General features: G+C 44.7%; 1 protein-coding gene across 5 annotated transcripts in view; it reads right to left on the bottom strand.

The window, feature by feature from the left end:
• The window catches only part of BEND7 (BEN domain containing 7), a 69,426-nt gene that overhangs the window by 40,459 nt on the left and 14,413 nt on the right, over positions 1–14,554 (bottom strand). For 4 of the 5 annotated variants that reach the window (XM_019509541.1, XM_019509542.1, XM_019509544.1 and 1 more), the window contains exons 3-4: positions 5,678–5,977; positions 494–616 (exon numbers count right to left, since the gene is read on the bottom strand). In XM_019509541.1, coding sequence (XP_019365086.1) covers positions 494–616; positions 5,678–5,977 — 423 coding nt within the window. The remainder of the gene's footprint in view (positions 1–493; positions 617–5,677; positions 5,978–14,554) is intronic. The other variant, XM_019509546.1, reaches the window with a different exon arrangement.

Genomic DNA, 14,554 nt, shown 5'->3' with positions numbered 1-14,554 from the left:
ACGACCCTTCAGCCAATCTGCAATCCATCTGACTGTGTAGGCATCAATGCCACAGTTGCCCAATTTTTTTTTTTAAATGAAATGGACTGCAATCAATCTACACAAGGAACTTGCTCAGGTATGCTCAGATAGCTCCTTTCTGACCAGATGTAAGCTCTCAGCATGACTGTCTCTCTTTCCTTCCCAGTCTTTTGTAATTAAATCAGTCCTGTTGTACAGCCTGCTTTCTGCATGTCCTTTCATAGCGTCTGATGAAGCAACCTGTTGCTCATGAAAGCTTATGCATCCCTGTTTCAGTTACCCTGCCTTCTGCCAAAGCACCTTCTGAAAATTTCATCCCACGTCACTTGCCTAAAGAACAGGGAACTGTAAACTGGTGTTCCAAGTCCCAGCCTAGTCCAGCAAGCACTGGATCACTCTTCCAGATGCAAGCATTGCCTAAAGACATTAGGCTTGATTTAACACTTAGTGTGCAAGAGGCTGATCATTGTACCTGCTTGAATCTGCATTAACTTCCTCATGGTCTTGAGCTCCTGGAGAATGGCCTGCAAGGTTGACTGACAGTTACAAGTGCAGCAGTTTGGTCCTACTGATGAATTCACCCCTGGAATTTCCCCTAAGAAAGAAAGAAAATAAAAGAAGGATACAATAAAAAAAAAAATCTCAACAGGATTTTGAAGACAGCAACATACACTATCAAAAAATTGAATCCAACGAAAGCAAACCAATAATTTTCAATACATTCATTTTTGAGAGGAGGGGGCCACCGGGTTTTATCCAATTACCAGTGTAAATGCTGACATGCTGTTGGGAACATGATGTTACATGGGCTGGTGAAGACTGCATGGAAGTGGGAATACAATGTACTCTCACAGCAGGGCTCTCTATTGTCAGGTTAGTTCATCTCAGATAACAATAGCACCAAACCTCATTATAAACATACTCACTTTATCATGCACAAAAAACCCGTCTCCTAGAACAGCCTTACAAAGAATGGGTAGCTGTCTGTATAATAAAGGTTTATATTAAGCCTTAAATGAGGGCCTCCGATTTCTAAAATTGCTTGAATGCTACACATGTTGCTTTATGAAGTGAAGAACTGAGAGTGAAAATAAGATCCTCAGTTCAGAGACACACAGGAACCAACGGAGGAAAAGAATCATCAGCAAGAGAGCTGGGAGAGTCTGCTCTACCAGAGCACAGTCATTTTCTGTGGCATGTTCTCTAGTGCCAAGTCTCAGATGGGACTTTCACAACTCCTCTGTGGAGATTAGGGAACAGCCCAATAGACCACTGGCCAGAACACCATACTAATGGGTCATGCTAATTTTCCTTTCTGCAGTTTAATCCCATTACTCCTAGTTGCTTCCTATTGCACCATCCTTAGTACCATCTCAGCCTCCACAGCCTTTACATCTCCTACCCAGCAGCTTAGCTCAGAGGGCAGGTCCAGATCTCTGGTGGCTGGACCTCGTGCAGCAGAATCTAAGGTTTGTTTTAAAAGAATCATCTTTCAGCTCCTTAAAGCTGCAAAAGAAACCTTCCAAAAGATAAACTGAATATAACCTGCTGTGGTGGTACTTGCCTGAAAGGCAATTAACGCTGAAGACAACGATGAGGATTTAAATCAGTAGCTATTTTACAGCTCAACAAAGCAAGGAAAGGGACAGTCATTCTGAAGCTGTCCACAACTAAATACAAGTCATCTCATTTTGGTGTCATAAGTGGACTGACCTGGGGGGAGCACCATCACTTATGTTCTCCAGCTTGACTAGCAGACACCTATGTTGGCTTTCATGGTTGCTTAGCCAAAGCATATATAATTCATTCAGTTTTCTCTTAGTTTCCAACATCCTCCATTATTTTTATGGTTCTTCTCTGACACCTTTCACTCCACCTCCACTATGTTAACAACTTTCTAGTTCTGGTTTGTACCACATCCTGAGATTGTGTCAATAGGAAGAGCTCCCCAAATCTCGCTGCGTCTCCAAATCCATGCAACTCCCTTCTTGATATGGTCCATCAGGCATTGAGCCCACCCTACGACTGTCTGCTTTGGGCAACGTTCCCCAGAGACCAGATTTAAGAAAAAAGTGGTCACAATCCTTCCAGAAGCCACTCACTTGTAAAGCAAAGAGGTTGCTCACAGAGGATTGCTCAGACCTTCTTAGTGATATCTGTTGACTGTCTTACATATAAAGAACCTGACATTTAAAATGAATATATTTAGGGATCTGCTGTTAACACTGCATTGAGGTAAACAGGGTAGGTCCCATCTTTGAGGGCTCCTGTTTCAGGCTTTCTGAGAACTAAGAAAAAAACTACTGCACCAGCTCCATTTGCTTTGTAACACACTGGCAATCTCAGATTAAAACAAGAACAAGTTAGTGACTCAGGATGACTTTGCCCAACTTGGTCACATACTTTGTCTGCTGCCTATTCAGACTGAGCGTTGTTTTAGGGGAATGGGGATAGAAACCATCCTTTATGTTCTCAGTGGTCCATAAAGTGCTTAGCATGCTGTTAGAGCTGTACAAACAATGAATGCTTGGAGAAGATTTTTATTTGTCGGCTTGTGGCAGATTACTCAGAGTCCCTGAACTTAGTTCTGCCAATACCCTTCACCTGAGCATTCATTTAGACTAGACCTCTCTACAGTAGATTAGGTTCAAGGCAACTTCCAAATGTTCATGTGCTTTGTAAGAAAAAATTCAGTGGCAACAGCACAGCTACCTGCCCTTTAGTGAGGCAAGCAGCTGTCTTGGATGCCAACAAAAATAGAAGACAGTTATATGAATAACTACAATTAAAGAAAACAATGAAAAATCCCTTTCACCCCTCCCTCTGGGCTTCCTCAGTGCTGCTTGCCTACTCTCTGTCTGTCTTCCTTGAATAATAAGCTCTTTGGGACAGGCCTGGCTTTATTTTGTCTCTTGTACAGCTTCCAGGTTGTTGCTGGGGCTTAACAAATAATAAATAAGAATATTTGAAAGAGATTTTTTTCAGATTCTACATTCTGGTGAATGGCATATAAAAACTTTGACAAATCAAATTCTGTCAGTAAATACCTGTTCATCTTCCCTGTTACAATACAATGCATTCCTAATGAAGGCATGCAGGCATTGAGGCCCCTGACTGAAAACCAAAGGGTCTATTTTCCCATTGAGGCATGAGGGATTTACATTATAATCCCCATTAGCATTGATAGAAATTACCCATGTAAATCTACCGTATGTACTGTAAATGGGAAAAGAGGCCACCAATATTTCAAATCAAAGCAGGGTTCTACTGACTTCATACATATTCATAAAGATTTTTTATTTTACTTCCATCCTCCCTCTTCTGATCGGTTACACCAGTGTCAGAAACATCATGGAGAATGTTCTCAGTCATTGTTCTAGGCACTATCTTTATCATTTTTAGAGGACAAAAGAAACCTTTCTCAACTTAGTATAAATCAATTTTTAATTTTAAAAAGGGGAGCGACTTTTTAGTTTTATGGAGGATCTTTAAAGAGCCATCTCCCTCTGCTTTGGAGGCAAGCCAGCATGTGAATTTGATCCTGGCTTGTATGACTGATACAGAAGACACAAATACATCGTTTGGTCGCTCTCTTTGCATGATCAGCAGATACTCCAAGACAGTTCTTCCTGCAAATGGATCTGCTGATAATAAATCACATTGGTGTTAGATTTCTACAACAACAAATTTATTCTTGAAAAGCATGCAAGTGCAATCCACTGAAATTAATCTCAGCAGAGCCAAAAACCTATTCCAATGGGACACCACTTTCACATTCTCTAAAGAACACTGAGAAATAAAAACCAAAAATATTGATATTGCACCACTGACCTCCGGGGAACTATTTATGTTCATGCTGGATGGGGATGCTACATCAGTTCCCTGTCCACAGATTCTACTGAAATTAATGGGGCACTCAACAAGCATAGATGCCCATGTGCCATCCTGCCCAGCTTGCAGCATTGGTACATAGAAGCCAGATCTGAGCAAAGGTCCTATGGATTTTGGGGATGCAGTCAGGTCCTTCTTATTTGCAAACCTTATATTCCCCCCTTCCTTCCTTTGCAATAATTCCTGTGTTTCTTTTTTCTTCATCTCCTCCTCCTCTCCTTTTCTGCCCCTTTTTCCATACTCTCTTCTATACGTGTCCATCTCATTGTGCTGCATGTCCATCCTCCACCCATTCAAATCCCTCTTTTAAACATACTCTTTCTATGAAGCTTATGAGCAACAAGACCAGGTCTACGCTACAAAGTTTGCCAGCATAACTACATTGGCTAGGGGGGCATAAAGATTGCACTCCTTTGGCTGATGCAGCTTTGCTGACAAAACCCCTGGTGTGCACAGAGCTATGTTGATAGAAGGAGCTTTTGTCCATTTTGTTTGTCATTCAGGGAGGTTGCATAACTATGGTTGAAGAAAAACCCATCTTGTCAAGACATAGCATGTCTTCACAAGGGGATGGCTCCGACATAGCTATGCGGTCATAGCTACAGTAGCAGAGGCTCCATAGTGTAGACAAGCCATAAGTCACTGTAGAGTTAACAACATCTGTCACACTTTAATATATTAAAACAAACTGAATTAAGAGAGCTACAAAATGAGACCCACTGCCACAATCAGCCTCTGGGGCTCCCAGTTTATTTGGTTCCAATCATTGCCTATATAGGGATAGGGTAAGCCCTGAGAAGACTAAACCTGAAGACTGTCACTTTTTCAGTGCGGAAAGTAATTCCTCTTGTACAGCTCAGAGAATCATTTTTCATCATTTATAACAGATGCAACTCTTGTGCATCTTTAAATAAGGACACAGCAGACATCACTGTATGGCAATTAATAATAAATTGCAGTTGGCTCCAGAGATATCTGGTAATTCTTTTGGATGTAAGCTCATGTTTACAATGTTGATACACAAAACCCCCACAACTGAGGCACCTTTTTCAAGATTCAGGTTGAATGAGAAGGGAAGCTTTCTGAGAGAGTTCGAACAGACTGTGGAAGAGTCTACCAAGAAAGGAAATGAAAGCTCCACTGCTTGGGTCATCTATAGCACTAGGAGGAAAACACACTTAAAAGCACTGAACATCTAGTGTAAGGAACAATACTACACTGGAAGGTGATGGGCTACATGTTTTCATACATGTTAAACATTGCTGAATTCCATCGTATCTTATTTTAAATAGTCCCATATAAAAAAAATGCCTAAGGTTAAACTGGAACCTTATACCCTAAGCTGATTACTAGCCAGATTCTGCATCCTTACACCAAGAAGGATCTTGCTCTGCAAGCAGTTCTGCTGTTGGTTCTACTGTTCTATCAAGCATGATATGGAGTGGCAGAATCTGGCCCTTACCTAGCTATGAATTCAGTAACAATGGCAGGACCCAATTTAATCAATACAGAAATAAAACCTATATAACAGAATATTATCAATTATGCCCTGTCATTAGGAGACCACTTTAAAGGCTCAGAAATGCAAGAGCAGAACGCTCCATGCCCACACTCCCAGGTTTTCAGAGTGATAACTATACATTCATTTTGTAAACTATGAACAATAAGTAATTTTAATGCACTATTACTATAATTATCTGAACAAAGGTAGATATTTACTAGAGTAAAAAATAATGCCATGTGGAGTAACTAACAGCGATCGTACCATTGGATCCCACGGTTCTCGTTTGATTTTGGAAGGTTTTAGACCGAGTTCCATACTGCCCTGAAAAATGGCTGGTTTGGGGTGATAATTCATTCCATGCACCACTCTGAGAAGGATGGAGGCTCGCCTGGGACTCTGCAGGGGGGTTCAGGCGCTGGGCCCAGGCTAAGTCTAAATCCTGGGGTTCTTCCTTCAGTTTTTCTCCTTCTTTGCCAACGCGCTGATAGATTCTTCCAGCGCTGTCATTCAGTAATCTTCTCATCCCTGTAATTTGTTTTTTAATTTCCCGGCTTTCATCTCCTAATGAAAACAGAGCCACAGTTATCACTGTAAATTAGCAAAAACGGTAATGGGGAGAGATTAGTGATTTTAGATGCCAATAAGAGTTTCTAGCTGCTGGAGTAAAATAAATAAATAAGTAAAAGACATGGCTGAGTGGCAGTTATCATCTCCCGTGTCATGCGTTAGTACAGAAATGGCTGAGATAGCTCTGGGTTAAGAGACCTGCTGGCTTGCCTAATGCTGCTTCTAAAGCTCTTATGTTTAAGAAATGCATTTCTTTTCCTGAAGGAAATAACAATGGCTCCCGCAGCCTCAAATAAACTGTCCTTTTAAGACACCAAACCTACTTCAGCACTGACATAAATGGGAATTTTGTCTCAGTACAGCAAGCAAGATCAGACCCTAAACATATCAGCAGGACATCTGCTCAGGGGCAGACCCTCCTCTCCCCACAAAAATCAATAACATAACTCCCATTGACTTTAATGGAAGCAACATCAGTTCTTCAGTCCCTAGAATTTAACAATAATAGCATACACAGAAGTAAAATTTAAAAAAGCAGCGAATATCTCCGCAGTCTTGTGGAACCTAACTGCTGGAAGCCTTCAAACGCAAATTATGAAAGCAAAAAGAAAATATGTACAAGAAAAATGTAACTGTTTCAAATACATTCAGCACATTTAAATAATAACGATTACATACTTTAATGCTCTTGGCACCATTTAGGTATTAATTTTATGTATGAAACTGCTGATTGCACAATGAATATATATGTTTTGGGCAGATAGTAGCTATTTTGCTCGTTAAAGCATGCATTACATTTCACTGGTATTAAGGAAATGTTCATAACCATTTCTGAAATAAGCAGCTTCTATTTTTTACTGGTAATAGAAAAATCAAACATCTTAAGCAAGAAGGATAATGAAGATCAAGACATTGATAGAATCAACCCTCCTTTTATACTATATTCAAGGCAGGGCTACTCAGTATAATCTTTTCTTTGAAAAATATTTCAATTTACATTCTAACCCCCCTCCCCCACAATAAAAAACATTTTTTATAGAGGTAACTGTACAAAAGAGCTGGTGTAAAGAAATGAACAATAGCTCCAATTCAGCAAGGTACGGGAGCATGAGCCTGGCTTCAAAGAGGCAGTCAGTCTCATTGATTTCAGTGAGTTTATCTGCGCGTCTTAGATACCTTGCTGAAGCAAGGTCATTAACATTAATACTACTTTAAAAAAACCAAACAAAAACATAATATGGGTCAGGTTCAACCTCTTGGAGCACACTGCCTAGGGCCCACGATAAAGGAGGCCAGATTTGTTCCTGCTGGACATAAAACTAGTGAAAGGCCAGCTACCTGATCTACTGAATCATTTGACCCTGGGCCAACTCTACCTTCAGTTGAGGTTGTTCCAATTGGCTCCAACTCACTGGCAGGGTAGCTTGCAAGAAAGCTCTCTAATCTGGGTAGGATTTGCCGATCCACTAGAAGGATACTAAAGCACTATTTCTACTATAGCAATAAAGAGAAGGCAGTGTGTTTTGTGCAAGATTTCACTCTCTTGAACTTCTTTATGTGAAATGTAATATGAAATATAAATGTATGCTGGAAGAAGTATTAGAAGCACTTAGAAAACTTATCCATTTTAATTTTATGCTTTTAGGAGCCAATTTAGAAAGTTGGCAAGTGTTCTCAATTCCTGGCTTCCACGCAAGTTGAGAGTCCTCCTCACACCATTGGCTTGCTTCTACCTAGGTACTTAGATAGCAAACTCTGGGACACGAACCATGATTTTTATTATAAGTTTGTATGATGCGTAACAAAAGGAAGTTCTGGTCCATGTTTTGGTTCTTATTCACTTCCACAATAGAAATAAGCAGAAATATTAATATTAGGAGTGTACCAATAAAGATTTTTTGGGCCAATACTGATGGCTGATTATTAGCGAGGCATACTGGCCGATACCGATCTGATTGCCGATATGCCACCTGGCAGCTCGGAGAACAGAGTCTGGCTGGTAAGTCTGTTGTGGGGGAGGAAGGGGCATGTGGGGGCGCAGGTCCAGGCCATAGTGGTGAGGGAGAGAGTGGGGCTGGGGCAGGTGCTACCCAGCCACGGTGGGGCACAGGACAGAGCTGTGAGCAGCTCGTCAGGGGGTGGGGTGAGGGGGCCAGCTCCTACCACTGCACACATCCCTGGGGGAGGCATGGGAGGGCACATGCCTCCTGGATCTGTGCATGGGGCGAAGGCGGGCTGGGACCAGGGGTAGTGCTGGGCTCTTCCTGATGAAGGGGCTGGGCCAGGTCTAAGCTTGGGGTGGGCAGAGGCACTGGGGAGGATACAGAGAATGTTGGGGTGGCTGTAGCTCCTCCCATTGCCCCCACTCCCAGTGCTGCTGTCACCACCTTCCAGTCCTGCTGTCACCACCTGCCCCAAGCGCAGCCCCAGCCCAGCTCAGCCCTACCTGCCAGGAAGAATCTGGTGCTGCTCCCAGCCCCAGCCCGCAGCACCAGCCTGCCCTCACCCTGCACACAGATCCGGAGGGCACATGTCCCCCATGACTCCCCTGGGGGAGCTGTGGGAGCCCCTTCCCCATGTCCCCCCATGATCTGCTCATGGCTCTGTCCTGCACCCTGCCTCACTGTGGGAGCCTGGATCTACACCCCTTGTGCCCCTTCCCACACAACAGACTTACCAGCCAGATGCTGCTCTCTGAGCTGCCAGGCTGGCTGCATGCATGCTATGGCTGCGCTCATGCATGAGGCATTTGTCAGCAAGATTATTGGCAATATTAGACCAAAAAAGCCAATTGCCAATAATGTCAATTTTCCTTTTATTGGTCCCGATACGATACGGACTGATGTATTGATGCACCTCTAATTAATATGCTTATATCAGGGGGCTTAACCTCCAGCCTGCGGGCCAAATATGGCCTGTAGAGCCTTGGAATCTGGCCCATGGGTTCCCTATAGGGTGGGAAATTTGGTGGCAGGGGAGCAGTAGCAGTACTGCCATCCCTTCCTGCTGCCAAAATCCCTAGCTCCACAGGGTGGGGCAGAGCTGGGCCGTACTGCCTTCCCTCTGCATGGCTGGGTTGGGGCTGGGCTGTGCTCCCTTCCCCCCACCGCAGGGCCCGGTCACACCCTCTTCCCTCCACTCAGTCAGGTTGGGGTTGGGCCACAACTCCTATCCCCCATAGGGACCAGGCCATGACCCCTCACCCTGCGCAGCTGGTTCAGGCAAAGCCATGCCCCCTCCTCTCTGCCCTGCCAGGTCAGGGCCAAACCATGCCCCCTTCCTCCTACAGGGATGGGCCATACCAGCTCCCCCTGCAGAGCCAAGCTGTGGCCAGCCCAGGCCCCCTTCCTCCACATGGCTGGATTAGGGTTGAGATGTCCCCACCTCCCCCTTTACATGGCCGAAAGGGGTCCTGCCATGTCTGGCCCACATTGGGATCAGGCAGTGCCCATCTGACCCTCCCTCCAGCCAAAAGCAGGGAGGGTCAGGGCGGCTAGGATCTGGAACCAACTTCCATGAGAAGTGGTGCAGGCTCCTACCCTGGGGGTTTTTAAGAGGAGGTTAGATGAACACCTTGCTGGGGTCGTTTGACCCCAGTACTCTTTCCTCCCATGGCAGGGGGTCGGACTAGATGATCTACTTAGGTCTCTTCCGACCCGAGAAACTATGAAATTATGAAAAGGTTGACCACCACTGGCTTATATCATCCAACCGTATGGATAAACAATATGCCTTATTACAATTTCTGAATTTAGTATACACGTTTATTAAATGCTATGGGAGGAGAGGGAGGGGAGACAAACCGGAACTAAGTGAATATTAAGGGCCTCACGCATTTCCCACAACTGGCTGCAGTGACTGCTATCTTGCCCAGCCCTGGTGACATGGTAGGATAGTTTCTATTACCTTGGTAGTTTTTGCTGGGCCTTAAAAGTTGACAAATCCTCAAAACAGGAAATAGGGAAGTTAAACCTAACTCTGTTTCCTAGTACACATACATTTCAATGAGTCTTTAATGAGGTGGTCAAATACTATTACTACATCTTTAACATCTGTAACATCTTGTATTTTATTTCCTCGCATCTTTATATACTTCTATGCATTTCAGTCACCACAATCCAGAGGCTCTTCAATGACTGCAGCTAGCTGCACACTGGCACACCTCTGCACTAAATAGTACATTGCTGCTCTTGGACTGAATCTCACTGCAGGAGCCTTTCCGTTTTTAAATAGTTCTCAAGCCTAAGGCCTAGAGGCTAGAGTCTGGATGAATACATGTGTTGTGGCTCCCTTGACCTATTCAGGATTTGGAGAATCCCAGCTTCCATTGACAAATATAAGTTGCTAGCTATGTCACCTGCCCAGATACGCTTATGAAGTGTAACTGGTGATAATGTCTCACCAAATGTCCTGAAGTAATGCCTCAGTGGTGTAAACTCCTTACCCACATTTGTCTGATTTGAGTATTGGCTTTTCAACCTGCTGCTAACACTTAATTACTAATGTTAACGGCTCCACTACTCATCCTACTAGTGAATAAAAATCAGGTAGCAATTGGGAGTAAAACCCAAGGGGGTGTGAACTGGGAGCTGCTGCAGGGAAGCAAACAGAGAAGAACAAAAAAGAAAGAAAGATGAAGAAGGGGGAAACCTCAGAAAGGAAGACAGAGTGGTGAGAAAGCAAGGATAGATGTAGTGGGGCCTCGAGAGGCAGGCTCTCTCATCGAGTCCTCAATAAGATACTAAAATAAATAAATACAATACAAAATGCCCTGTTGATCTCTGGGAATATCCCCAGTCAACAGTGGGGAGAGGCACTGTGGACTAAGGGAAGAAACTCCAAAAATCATTCACTATAATTAAACAGATTTTGACCCTCTCCTCCATGTGTGTTTCACACTCCAGTTTAGGTTATATATATATTTCCATAATTTTCTTGGTAGACACAGCAGAGGGGAGCTGTGGAATTAGAAGTGCCTCTAAATAGTAAGTTATATAGCATATTGTATTACCTTCACTGATGTGAAATAGTGCCTTATTCTACAAGCAGTCACTTTGATTTCACCAAAACCAAAAGTTCCTTTCTGTATAAAGTGCTATTCAACATGAAGGAAGGCAGCAAAATCGGGCCCTATTTTTAGATGTTAGAAGCTGTTTCTCAGAGATATATTCATAGCAGAAATGCATCAACAGAACATTATTTGTATTATTTCTTGCTAGACTATCTTATGCAAGTATAACTAATTTGTAACTTTCACATGGCCTGACCTCAAGCTGCCTTAGTGAAGTTCAGATATGGTTTTTTCAGAACATTACATGCAGTCCCTCTAAACTAATGGTAAACTGTTTCCTTAGTGAGCGAGCACTCCTGTACAGAATTCACAGCACCACAGTTATTAAAATATTTCAAATGAAAGCAACTTAAATTTATTAAAACCAAATTCTCTTATTAGTAGTAAAAGCTTGCGTGTTTTAGGTGCTGCTGTGGGTTTTGTTGTATTAAGTACCAGCAGTATTTATAAATAACTTATGTTAAACAATTTTGATAATTTGTTCACTCAGTTCTGAACTCCTAACTAGGAGAGCATGGTTTTCACTACTTTTTTCTCCTTCTTATGCTTCATCTGTGTGTAGTATATTGTATAAATATAGGTCATGTTGTGATTTTATAGAGATAAGCCTAATAGACTTTCTATTGGAAAAATGGAGAGAACTACAAAATGCCCAGGGTTGTTCAAAAAATGACGTAATAGTATTTAAGAAACAATATGAGCTTTGGGGCTTCTATGTACTCCCACAATAAGTAGACAAAGATACACAAATGGGCACAGCTAAGGTTGCATCTTCATCCTTCATTTTGCCATTGCTAAAATAACCTAAAACCTGCTTAGCACAGATTATATATTTAATTTTCAATTTTTTTAAATAGCTAAATTAAAACTAACAACTTTTTGTGGCTTCAAAAACTTGCAGGGTTACAAAAAGTTGTAACAGAGCAAACAGGTTATGAATCTAGAACATAAGAGGCTATGTTGCCTGCCTGTATTGAGGGCAGCCGAACCCAGCTTCTGTATTGGAAGAATATGGAGGATGGATTCAGGGCACTTCAAAGGACTGGGGAATGTGAGGCTTATAATGAAAGACTTCTGTAAGTGCAGAGCATCCTTTCTTAGAGTGTGTCTGCAGTACATATATAATGCAGCATCACATAGGGATATCCGCAGAGCGGCCCAGAATTAGCTCACCCAGGCAGAACACTATGTAAATGCAACCCAAAATACTTCACTTAGTGCTAGTTTGAATATGCCTGCACAGCACTTCACTGCTCCATGCAGACTAGGTCTGCCAACGTGGAAGTATTTGATTCGGATGATTCTGACAGAGATTCAGTTTGGAGATTTGGATCACGGTCCTGAATCGATTCGGCTGAATCAGCTTTGGAAGATTCAGCACTGATTTCGAGAGATTCAGTGATTCGGATGGGCTGGAGAGAGGCCGGCTGCAGGTTCTCCTGTGGCAACTCTGGCTGTGCCTGCCTCTTCCTGGGTGGGGGGAGCCACAGGAGAAGCCCCCATGGGGCGCTGGGGCTGAGCGGTGCTGGGCTCCAGGTGACTGCTGGAGCTGCCCTAGCTCCCAGGCAGCGTGCAGCACTCTGCTGAGCCATGCTACACCCGTGCCACGGGGCAGCTGCCGTGCAGGTACCAAGCAGGGGGGGAGATCCCCACTGTCCCATGCTGCACAGGGGGGTGGTCTCTGCAATGAGCCCTCAGTGACCCCCAATCACTGCTACTAGAGCTGGTGAGTGTGGGGCTTTATTATTATTATTTTTTTAAGTGCTGGGAGGCTGGGGCCGGGCAGGGCAGCTGGTTTCATAGAGTCAGAAGGGACCTCAGTGGGCCAGCTAGTCCAACCCCCTGCCCCTGGCAGGCAAGAAGAGTCACTAACCCTGCGGTCCTGTGATCCCAGCCAGGTGCCTGTCCAGTCTCCTCTTGAAGGCCCCCAAGGATGGGGCAAGCACCACCGCCCTTGGGAGCCCATTCCAGATTCTGGCAACCCTTACTGTGAAGAACTTTCTCCTAATGTCCAGCCTAAATCTTCTCTCTAGTAGCTTATGGCCATTGTTCCTTGTTGTTCCAGGGGGCACCCTGGTGAACAGCTCGTTGCCTACTTCACGTTGCTTTCCTCTTATGAATTTGTACGCTGCCACAAAGTCCCCTCTCAGCCTTCTCTTGGAGAGGCTGAAGAGGTTAAGGTCCCTTAGCCTTTCCTTGTAGGGCGTTACCTGCAGGCCTCTAATCAGGTGAGTGGCTCTTCTTTGGACCCTCTCCAGGTTGTCCGCATCTCACTTGAACTACGGCGCCCAGAACTGGACACAGTACTCCAGCTGTGGTCTAACCAGTGCCGCATAGAGGGGGAGAATCACTTCCCTGGGCCTGTTTGTGAAGCACTGGGCTCCTCCCACAGTTCCTCCGCCTGCAGCTGCCTCTGCCCCAGCAGGGGGAGCCACAGGGGCTCTACACAGCTGTGGCTTGCCCAGCCAGTGTGGAGGGAGGGTAGGGGCGATGCAGGCGTGATTCGCTCCAGGCAGCAGCAGGGCATAGCCCCCGCTCCCACTGCTGCCGCACCTACATCAGCACTTGGAGCGGGGCCTCTGTTCTGTCATGCTTGCCAGCTGGCGCAGCAGGCATGGGATGTGGGCGCAGCAGTGCTGGGAGCGGGGGCTATGCCCTGCTGCCACCTGCCCCCTTCCACCTGGAGTGAGCCGCGCCTGCATCCCGCCCCCCTGCCCCAACTGGGCAAGTGGCAGCAGGGCAGAGCCCCCGCTCCCAGTGTTGCTGCACCCGCATCCCGCACCCCCCTGTCCCTTCCCTGAGTAACATACCCCCCCGCCCGGCTGGGCAGCTTGTCCCAGTCCCAATCCCTCCCTCCCCCATGCCCCTTCCCCAACCCCAACAGACTTACTGGTTGGAGGCAGCTGTCAGCTGCCTGCTTAGTCTATGGCTGAATCTCCAAATCAGCCAAATTTTTTCCAAATCGATCTGAAGCATCTGAATCGATTCAGAGCTTTTACTTGGTCTCCCAATTTGATTCAGATTCAGAGATTTGGTCCCTGAATCGGGCCAAATCTCCTCCGAACCAAATCAGCTACTGAAGCTTCGCAAAGCCCTAATGTAGGCATGCCCTTGGTTGACAGTGAATGAGCCAACGACACTCTCTTGTTTTGGTGCCACGATTTGCAAACACTTACCCAGAAGAAAAGGAATTCCTTACCAGAACAAACCTCTGCACCCCTTGATAAGGACTACTCAACATGCCAAACCCCAGCTTTCAAACTTCAGTCACTTCTGCTGCAACCCTCTTGAGCCTCAAACAATAAGTTTTAAAGCACAAGTATACAGGCATACCTCGTTTTATTGCGCTTCACTTTATTGCGCTTTGCAGATATTGCGTTTTTTTTACAAATTGAGGCAAGACCCTCCACCAGCAAAAAGATTACGACTCGCTGAAGGCTCAGATGATGGTTAGCATTTTTTAGCAATAAAGTATTTTTTAATTAAGGTATGTACTTTTT

Source organism: Gavialis gangeticus, unplaced genomic scaffold (genome assembly GCF_001723915.1).
Source record: "Gavialis gangeticus isolate Ggan-Ray unplaced genomic scaffold, GavGan_comp1, whole genome shotgun sequence".
Taxonomy (NCBI): domain Eukaryota; kingdom Metazoa; phylum Chordata; order Crocodylia; family Gavialidae; genus Gavialis; species Gavialis gangeticus.
Note: the sequence above shows the minus strand (reverse complement) of the source record. Positions and strands in the feature narration are given on the sequence as shown.